Source organism: Oryzias latipes, chromosome 21, assembly GCF_053564925.1.
Source record: "Oryzias latipes strain Hd-rR chromosome 21, Olatipes_Hd-rR_3.1".
Lineage (NCBI taxonomy): Eukaryota > Metazoa > Chordata > Actinopteri > Beloniformes > Adrianichthyidae > Oryzias > Oryzias latipes.
Window position 1 is genome coordinate 9937202 of NC_136257.1, and position 10264 is coordinate 9947465.

At 40.7% G+C, this 10264-nt stretch overlaps 2 protein-coding genes across 2 annotated transcripts; one reads left to right on the forward strand and one right to left on the reverse strand.

Moving 5' to 3' along the window:
- Nucleotides 1-900: 900 nt before the first annotated feature.
- On the forward strand, nucleotides 901-3370 carry acod1 (aconitate decarboxylase 1). The gene is made up of 5 exons (XM_004081566.5): nucleotides 901-947; nucleotides 1117-1278; nucleotides 1449-1538; nucleotides 1619-1818; nucleotides 2328-3370. The coding sequence occupies exons 1-5, from the start codon at nucleotides 936-938 to the stop codon at nucleotides 3298-3300; spliced, it is 1437 nt and encodes a 478-aa protein (XP_004081614.1). The 5' UTR covers nucleotides 901-935; the 3' UTR covers nucleotides 3301-3370.
- On the reverse strand, nucleotides 3322-6620 carry zgc:162944 (glutamine amidotransferase-like class 1 domain-containing protein 3, mitochondrial). Its single transcript, XM_004081457.4, has 4 exons — nucleotides 6336-6620; nucleotides 5098-5269; nucleotides 4812-5010; nucleotides 3322-3741 (listed from the first exon to the last, which is right to left on the reverse strand). Exons 1-4 carry the CDS (start codon nucleotides 6603-6605, stop codon nucleotides 3546-3548), a joined length of 837 nt encoding a protein of 278 aa, XP_004081505.2. The 5' UTR covers nucleotides 6606-6620; the 3' UTR covers nucleotides 3322-3545.
- Between the last annotated feature and the right edge of the window lie 3644 nt (nucleotides 6621-10264).

Sequence of the window (10264 nt, forward strand, 5' to 3'; positions counted from 1 at the left end):
GCATGTGCCCCTCGTGCATGTGTGGGTTTCCTGCAAGACTTTAACACTTCACCAAAACATGCTTCATATGTTATTTGGTCATTCTAAACTGTCTCCAGCTGTGAATTTGTGTGAGTGGTTGTGTGGCCTTGGACAGACTGGTGACTTATCCAAAATGTACCCTGCCATCACCCAACAGCAGCTGGGATAGGCTCCAGCAACCTCATAACCCCCAAACAGATTAGGTGGGTTTGGAAGATAGATAGACGAATTAATACACACTTTAAAAAAACAAACATATGGAATGTAAAAAAAACTTGATTTGTAGAGAGAGCACTTCTGATTAGTTAAGAAAATAAGATTTAAAAAAATCTAACAACAAATCTTATATTTGCAAGGTTCAAGATTGCTTTTTAACTGTTTGCAGTCAAACATAAACCGTCTTTTTGCAGTAAATCTGCAAAGACTCGTGACCCATTTCCTTTTTCAAGACTTCCCCATTGCAGAAATCTACATTTCTTAGTATATTTGTTGTCAAAAATAATTGACAAATGTTTCTACTATGTTCTAAAAAAACATAGAGATCACACACCTTTCCCATGTTTGTCCAAGAGATGCTCCTAAAGTCTAGCAGTTATAGAGAGTTATGTCACATTATGGCATAACAATTTCAAATTCAATATGTCAAATTAAGTCGTTACAAGACTTTTTTTCTTCACTTTTTGTTCATTTTTCTTTGCAATAAGCCAAACAAAGATCCACTTGGTGTATGGATTTTACAGAAATGACTATTAGCTTTCTTGGGTCACAGGGAGTCATCCAGTCATTGTGAAAGTACCGACTTCTCATCATTTGGTTTTTAGACACTTAGGAAATTTGTAGGCCTGCCCTCAGAGGCTGGAATGACATATAAAAAGACCACAAATCACTGAAGTTTGGCACTTGAAGAGCCAACAATGCTACGAAAGGTACCTCCTTAGTTCTCATATGGGTTTGTGGGGTTGAGAATTGTTCTGAATTTCACTTGAGAAGTTTTCATTTTTAAAGATATGCAGTGTTCCATCCAGTTAAATTCTAACTTTAAATCTTTTTTTTTCTTCCTTTTTTGCATGCATTGGCCCTCTTTCACCTCCTCAGGGTATCACAGAGAGCTTTGGAGCTGCTATCCATGCCCTCAGCTCCAACCAGCTGACAGATGGTGTGATTCACAGGAGCAAGAGGATGATGCTGGACGCTCTGGGTGTTGGGCTGCTGGGAACCAGAACAACTGTCTTCAACAAGGCCCTCAAGTACAGCCAGGTACAGGAAACTGCACATATTGCATAACGGCAGCCTCAGTGGACTGAGACTGTAATGAAAACTAAAAACAATCTGTGAAAAATCCTGAATGACTTAACTGTCAACTGTTTGTGAAAAGTTTTTTTTCTCACAGTCGTGACTCATCACCGTTTCCTTCTCTTTTCATTCAGACGTTCACGGCGGATCAGAGGAGCAGTGTTTGGGGCAGATCGGACCTAACCCTCCCTCCTCATTACGCTGCATTTGTCAATGGCATCGCAGTAGGTTTACAACAGACATTCTTTTTAGTCACTTTTTCTTTTTTTTTTGGGTGTGGATTCTCAGCTCTGTCTTGCATCAGGTTCACTCCATGGACTTTGACGACACCTGGCACCCCGCCACTCATCCCTCAGGGGCGGTGTTGCCCGCTCTGTTGGCCCTGGCAGAGACGATGCCCAGCAGGCCCACTGGGTTGGACCTGCTGCTGGCCTTTAATGTGGGCATCGAGGTGCAGGGCAGGCTGATGAGGTTCTCCAGAGAGGCCTACAACATCCCTGAGAGGTGAGGTCTGCACTTATGTTTGCATTTCATGTTCTATTAACCTCTTGATGCCTGAATAAGAAGAAAAAAAACACTTTCACTTTTGTTTTTGCTTTCAATTAGATGCTAAATTAAGGTAATTTTGGAGCCAAAGTGGTTTGATGCATATTTGCATCAATATGTGTCTGTGGGTTCAGGAGCTATTCCTCAGAATTTCTTAATTTGCTTTAGATCTTAAAGAATTTTTAATCTACAGATAAAAGCAGAACACTCACGTTTTGCAAATATTTAAGAGTGCAGAGATCATGTGATTGGTTAATGTTACTTTTTTGACAAAAAAACATCTATTATTATCTGGGTTTTGTAATTTGCCCATCTCACATGATTTGATACGCATCTCAATCTGTGATTTTTAACCAATATTGCTGTTACTCTCATTGCTAGAGCAATTTTCTGATACCCATCAGTATCCCTCACATCCTAAATGTTTCTAAAGATCAACTAATAAAACCTCATGGCTCTGTTGACAGGTTCCACCCTCCCAGTGTTGTGGGGGTGATGGGGAGCGCTGCCGCCTCAGCTAAACTCCTTGGCCTGTCCCCCGCACAGTGCCGTCACGCTCTGGCTATTGCAGCTTCCTCCGCCGGGGCTCCTTTAGCCAACGCCGCCACACAAACCAAGCCCCTCCACATAGGAAATGCGGCCCGGAGAGGCTTGGAGGCAGCTCAGCTGGCCCAGATTGGACTGGAGGGAAACCAGGCCATGCTTGACATGTGCAGCGGCTTTGGGGTTTACTACAAAGACTACAGCCCCTCTGTGATGGCTCACTCCTCTTCCGGGGTCTTTAAATGGATTCTAGAGGAGCAGGATGTGGCGTTCAAGCGTATCCCCGCTCACCTGGCTATGCACTGGGTTGTGGAGGCCAGTCTGGCAGCTCGCAGGAAGCTCCAAAACAAAGAAGGGAGCTTTGATGTCAGCCGTATCAGCCGCGTCACGCTGCACGTGCCTCCATCCAAGTACATCAACTGCCCCTTCCCTGACTCAGAACACCAGGCCAGGCACTCGTTCCAGTTCAACGCCAGCTCAGCTCTGCTGGACAACAAGGTGACAGTCGCATCCTACCATCCAGCTCAAATCAACCGCTCTGCCCTGAAGGAGCTTCTGTCCAAAGTGGAGGTGCAGACGCCTGAAGATAACCGGCCCAGCTTTGATCACATGTACTGTCAGGTGGAGATTGAAACCACCCTGGGGCTGAGCTACACCGCCAGGTGCAATACCTTCTACGGCCACTGGAGGAAGCCACTGAGCCAGGAAGACCTGGTGGACAAATTCCAGGCTAATGCCTCGTCTGTGCTGAATACAGAAGGGGTGGAGGGGCTGATCCATGTGGTGGGGAACATTGAGAGGATCACAGATTGTTCTGATCTGTATTCATTCCTGAGGCGCACCAGCAGATGTCCAGAACAAGAACTATACGATTATGCCAGAAGTGCAGCATCTTAAAGAAGTGATGGACACCTAAACTTTTGATGTACTTGTTTATTTTATGTGCAATAAACTCTGCTAAGGAAAAGCTCATGTCTGTTTTTATTTAGAAAGTTACTGGTGTAAATTTAAGGAAATCTGGTTCACATTTAAATCTGAATATAAAGGAAAACACAAAGCTTCTATTTGTCAGATCATAATAATTTCAAAAGCTATTTTTACAACTTCCCTCCATTTTCTGTAGTCATTCAAACTGAAATAAATCAGGCGAGTTTCAGGATACCCTGAACCATCGACCCGATTCCGTCAAAAATCTCGTGGATGGGAGCGTTGCACATGAAGGCGCAAGTGGTGACCAGCTTGTTCTTCCCGTCCACGTGGCTCTCCGTCACGCTCTTGCTGACGTGTTTGCAGCCCAGCTGGTTGATGGCTGCTGCAGTGTCACTGGTGTCCGGATACCTGGGGGAGCCAGGAAGAGAGTGAGACAGAAATAACCCCACACATGTTTTATGGTGTTACATGAACAAAAACAGAACCGTATGCATCAATGTGTGTGTCTATAAAGGGAGCAAAAACACTGGAAAGCCTTTTCTTTGTCCTTGAAATAAATCAATATTGTTCAATTAGGTCAGGGGTCTGCAAGCTGTGGCTCTTTTCCCACTCCATTGTGGTTCTCAGGTTAAAGAAAAATAAAGCGTTTTTCATTTTAAAAAGTAACTTTAGAGCAAAAAGTAAATAAGCAGTTAAGAGAGGGAAAAAAAGTAAAGTAACGCATCAATCTACGAGGCTCCTGACTATAGTACCCATGATGCTCCAACAATCAAGCGGTTCGTCTTTGTAGTTTGACAAAGTCGGACTCAACATTGACAGAAAATCAATTGGAGATCAGTGAGCACCACCAGAATTCCTGCTTAATGCATAAGAACCCAGGTGTGATGAACGGCAGACCAAGTGGACCACGGATCACATTTCTGATGTTCTTATGTTACACGGATGTGACCATGGGTTCTCATGCATACCGGATTATGAAGCTTATTTTACATTTTTAAACAAATTAAAGGATTTTAAGTGCACCTTAAAGGTTCAAAAAAATACAGTAGGAGTCAATTAGTTCTTGGTTATTTAGATTTAGAAATCTCTGGTTTAGATGCACCACAAACAGTAAAAATAACTTATTTAAATCACTGTTAACATCACACTACTACACTTGCTGCATAGAGATGATCTTATGTGGTATACGGTGTCTTTTATTTTGAAAAGAAGTCATGTGAACCTCAGCCAAAAGTTACAATCTATAACTAAAACATTTGGGAAATGTTCTCTTTGTTTTATTTATGCCCATAAAAACCAAATAGTTCATTTATATTCATCCTAATAGTACTAATAACATAAATACAAATCCTTGTTTTATTTTTCTAAAGGGCGATGTAAATAAGTGGCTCCTACTGGGTTGTAGTCAGTGAGAATTTGACCCAAATAGCTCTTTTAGTGTTGAAGGTTGCACACTGGTTTAGACCCATCCGACATACCTCTCGTCCTTTTCAATGCCAACAGTGACCTCACACCCAGGAAACACTTTGGCAGCCAGGACAGGTGAGATGCAGCAGAGGCCGATGGGTTTGCCCTCTCCGTGGAACGCCTGCAGAGCCGCCTTCACCTCGCCGTTAACGGAGCAGTCCTTCCCCTGCATCGCCCACGTGCAGAGGTTCTTTGCTGCTCCAAAACCACCTGAGCAGGAAGTAAAAGGACTCAGAAGATTCAACTTTTAGCTTATCTTTGTCCAGATATAAGGAGACAAGAGAAAGTTACCCAGACCTGGAAAAATAACCGCATCGTGGTCTTTGACGCTCAGCTTAGACAGATCCTGGATGTTTCCACGGGCGAGCCTCGCACTCTCCACGAGCACGTTTCTTTTCTCCTCGGCAGGCTCACCTTTCAGGTGGTTCACAACATGCATCTGCTCGATGTTGGGAGCAAACATCTGAACCTGCAACGCAGCAGATATGTCTGTTGAATCAAACTTTGTTCATCACAAATGCATTTACTTGGACACAATCAGGGATAGAATTTATTTTGTAGGCCATGAAGAGAACTAATTATGAACATACTATAAATTCATAAGAGCAGTTTATTTGATACCGAAAAGTCACACACAAAAAATGTAACCATGATGTCTGTTGATTCATAAGTTCTGCATCTTTACTGGGTTTTCTCAAAGAACCAGCCTTTCCAGTGTTCTTTTAATGACGATTATGCCATTTTCAGTCAAACTCAAAAAAATCGGAGTCGTGTTCTAGGACATAGTTTTGGCTATATGAGTTCTCATATGAAATCAATGAGGCCATCAAAAAATTCCTCTTTGAGTTGTGGGCGGGACTGTTGGCACAAAGTAAGCCCGCCCCACACCCCATCACCCATCCGTTCACATGTTCTACTGCTCGCACTAACATTACCAGTGCAACAAACTTGGTGAGAAATATTGGAATGATTTGAATACAGAAATGTAATTTTAAGCTTTATTTTCTTTACAAACGTTCTCCATGGTCAGCAAAACGCTAAAATGCAACAAGGAAATGCTAAAAACACAATTTTAATAGAAGTGGGTCTTTAAGTTGTGTAAATCTGCACTGCCTCCTGGAAATGACAAACCCATTTAGGGGTGATATCTAATTTAAGACTGAATTTTTTTTTTTTTTTCACCATATTTTTTCCCTACTAATTTTATTTGTAAAAGGTGTGTGTGTGTATATATATATATATATATATATATATATATATATATATATATATTATATGTTCTCTGTGTTGACACCGCAGCAGTCAAACAGAGGAACTTGTGATCCATTGAATGATCTGCACACAGTATGACTGAGCAGCAGTAGAGGCTCTAGAGGTCACACGGGTGTCACTGACACCACACCTGAGTTAACTAAAGAAAAACTGGAGAGGTGCATTAGAAAAGGGCTCAGAGGAGGGTGTCAAGAAGGTGTGGCGCTCCTCCTGCCCCCTCCTGTCACCCTCAACCCCTAAATTTGCTCCTGCACTTGACTTACAGTAGCTCCTCCTCTGCTCAGATGCACCAAAACGGCGGAGGCCTCGTGGATTTCGCTGCCGTCATAAACCCCGCAGCCCGCCAGCACCACCGCCACGCGCTTTGCCATCTGTGCGGAGTAGTAACTTTTGCGGAAGTTCTGGTGTGTTCTGGCGCTCAGCAGACTTCTACCACAACCGTGGAGCAGAGTGAGCATGATGGACGCCCCCAGTGCGCAACTGCTACTTCTGCACTCCAAATTTAAAGTTGATGCACAGGTGCCACGGCGCATCACTGCCACCCTGCGGTAAAACATTAGAACTGCAGCTCGTTTTGGTCTACTGCAGTGCTTCTCAATTATTTTTTCCAAGGCCCCCATTGGAAAAAGAAAATGTTTCCCCCCCACCACCACACAAACACTCGCCGCGGTGACTATAAATAAAATCAGAATCTATGAAAATTGTGTAAGCATACCTAAAATTGTACGTTTTAAAATCAACAAAAATAAGCTAAATCCACTTTCAACAAATATTACATTTATTTTGCCACACACAAACCCTTTTATAGTCTAAAACAAAAAAGAAGCTTAAAGTGCCTGAAATAGGAATCGGTCAGTCCTTATTTAAACTAAAAATATTTTTGACCAATTGAACCATTTGATGCTGAGAAAAATAATTCAATCAATCAATAAATATTAAATGCAAATTGATCTTTCCAAGCACTTAGCCGCTGCCGCCATCGCCCCCGTTAAATTTGCACCCCGGGCAATTCCGGTATTACCTCTGCCTAAGGTCGCTACTACTGCGCGCCTCCCCCTGGCATCGCATCGCGTGCCCAACTATTTGAGAAGCCCTGGTTTAATGTCAGAGACGTCACAACACACCCATTAAAAACGCATACTTTATTCTCATAGGTACAATCTCATATTAAAATTAACATTTTTCATGATTTATTTGGTAACTTTCTCTGCATGATCTTTTCTTGTTTTTTTTTTTGTTTTTTTTGGTGGAACCCTTTTCATGCACTTCTTAGAGGTACACCCAAAATATCTTAATTCATTCGTTCATTTTCTACGGTTTTATCCCTTTCAGGGTCACGGGGCAGCCGGAGCCTTTCCCGGCCACATGTGGGTGAAGGCAGGGGATGCCCTGGACTGTTCTCCAGTCTGTCGCAGGGTATTTCATCTTAATGATTTTCTTTATTATTTTGTTTAGCCTGGGTTTACTTGTCTCTCATTGGTTTTGAGGTAGGCAGTAGGGTTAAGTAGGGGTGCAGGTAAAAACCTCAATTCAGTGAAATACCTCAATAACTCATTTGGTGATACTTGTATTGTAGGAAAGAAATCTTACGCTTTTAGATCTTTCCATGCGTGCGCGTTCAGGATTCGAGAGTGGTAAAGCAAACCAAGGATTCAACCGGATTAAAAATACACGAAGTTTATTGCCCTGACAATAGTTCTAACACGCATTAAAGACATTGTTGCAGATATCTGGATTCTCAAGTTAAAAGACCTACACACACACAAGAAAAAGAAAAAAAAGAAATATATAAAAAAAGTAAAATAAATGATTAATCACTTATTGAAAATGGTTAAATTGATCAATGTTAAATGCTATTACTTCACTTGCTCCAAAAATTCATAAATTGATTCAAAAATCTTTCCTTATGTAGCATAATTTTGCACATGTTTTTAACTTTTGATCCTTGATGAAATTTTGCTATGAAAATTCCTGAAACAGTGTTGTGTCTATTTTACTGAAATAGTATTATGTTTTAATTATATGAATGACTTTTATAAGTAACTTAATCTGCATATATTTTAGATGACTGATCTGCATTTGTCATGTTGATTTCTAAAATAGTTATTTTTTACATAATAATTAAGTAATTCATCTTTGTCATGTGCTTTATCGATACCTTATGATTTTTAATTCTGTGTGATAAAAACTGGGAACCGGATATTGATAAATCATGTAATAAAATAGTTATAGTATAACGGGGTGGGATCATATAAGTTTGCTTCCTTCCACTCCCTTTCAAGCAATATTTATTAATATGTCTAATTACCATACATTTGATGAGTTACTTTATGAATGTACAACTGATGATTATATTGCTTTGGTGTATTATTTCTACTTAATTGCTTGAAATAAACCATTTCAAATCAAATCAAAGCTTCATCCTCCACATGAGAACACGAATCTGAACACTTTCCCAAGGATAAGATGTTCAACCCAGATAGTAGAAATGTAGTCCATGACATATTTATTGCGTCTCTGGAAACTCCTAGATTTGCACAAAGAAGTCCTAGTTGCTGCTGCAACTACAAATGACAAGTGAAGGTCACTGGAGAATAAGTCCTAAAAGAGTTGAAAATGAGTTCACTTTACACTAAAGATGAAACTGCAATATAATAAAGAATAAGATCTAAAAACATTCATTTTATATAGTATCGATTCAAAATCTTTTAAAAAAGATATTTATTTAATCAATAATGAGCCTCCTTCAGCATCTGACTCTTGTTTTCCACTTAAACCCCTGACCGCTAGTTGGCAGCAGAGCACATGGAGCCTCTTTGAGCAGCTCTACACCACAAAACTACAAGATCTTAGCGAAAATGATTCGTGTTGTGAGTTATTGATTCGTGTTGTGAGTTATTGATTCGTGTTGAGAGTTATTGATTCGTGTTGAGAGTTATTGTATTGTGAATTATTGTTTTGTGTTGTGAGTTATTGTTTCGTGTTGTGAGTTATTGTGTTGAGAGTTCTTGTTTTGTGTTGTGAGTTAATTTTTTCGTGTTGTGCGTTATTGTGTTGTGAGTTATTGTGTTGTGAGTTATTGTTTTGTGTTGTGAGTTCTTGTGTTGTGAGTTATTGTGTGGTGAGTTATTGTGTTGCGAGTTCTTGTGTTGTGAGTTATTGTGTTGCGTGGTGAGTTCTTGTGTTGTGAGTTATTGTTTTGTGTTGTGAGTTAATATTTTAGTTTTGTGACAAATCGTATTCTGTTATTTTGTGTAGTGTTGTGACCCTTCTGAGCCACGGCACATATGTGTTTAGGAAACGCACAGCAGAGAGCTTTACTTCTTCTTCTGCACATTTAGTGATGAAACTGTTCTAACTCTGACTGATTTCTTTAGAAAATCTGAGAGTGAAGCAACCATCCACGCAGGTGAAAAATCTCATTCCCGATCGTTTGCTTTGGGAGTATTTTTACTTTGGGTTCTGTTTGCAGTTTCAGGCCGGGAGGTATTTGACAGATTTGCCCATTTTTACCTGCAGACAATGTTTCCACCTGGAAGGACAGCTGTGACTGAGGCTCATTGGGGCTTTGTTTTAAAGCAGAGGTGGGCAATTCCAGTCCTCCAGGGCCAGTGTCCCTGCAGGTTTTTGGTGTTTCCTTGCTTTAACACAACCACAAAAACACGACATTAACAGAGTTGTGCAGACCTAGTTGATGTGGGGATGATGATTATTATTAAAATCAGGTGAGTTGAAACAGGGACATTTATAAAACCTGCAGGACACCGGCCCCTGGGGGCCAAAACTGTCCACCACTGTTGTAGAGTAAGGCTTTGGAAACTCTATAGACAGAGTAAACTTCAACCATGATAATGTCTCAGTTCATTGTTCTTTCTTTGTGTGAATTGCTCTTAGTCTGGCCCATCCTCTGGCATCAATAGACCCTGGCAGGGCTATCAAATGGGGATTTTTTTTGGGCACGCAAACCCCTCCACCGCGATAAGGTGGCAATTCAAGGAGGGGGAATTTTTTTTTTTTTTTTTGCTTTTTAATTTTACTTTTAAGATACATGATACTTTTGCTATTTTTTTTATTTCATTGTATTTATTTTTTTATTTTAAGTATTAGTGGACTAGAGTTTGAGGGGGTTTTTTGGACAAAGGGAGAAACCAGAGCACCTGGAGAAAAACCTGTGGTTAAAAAAAAGCTTTTA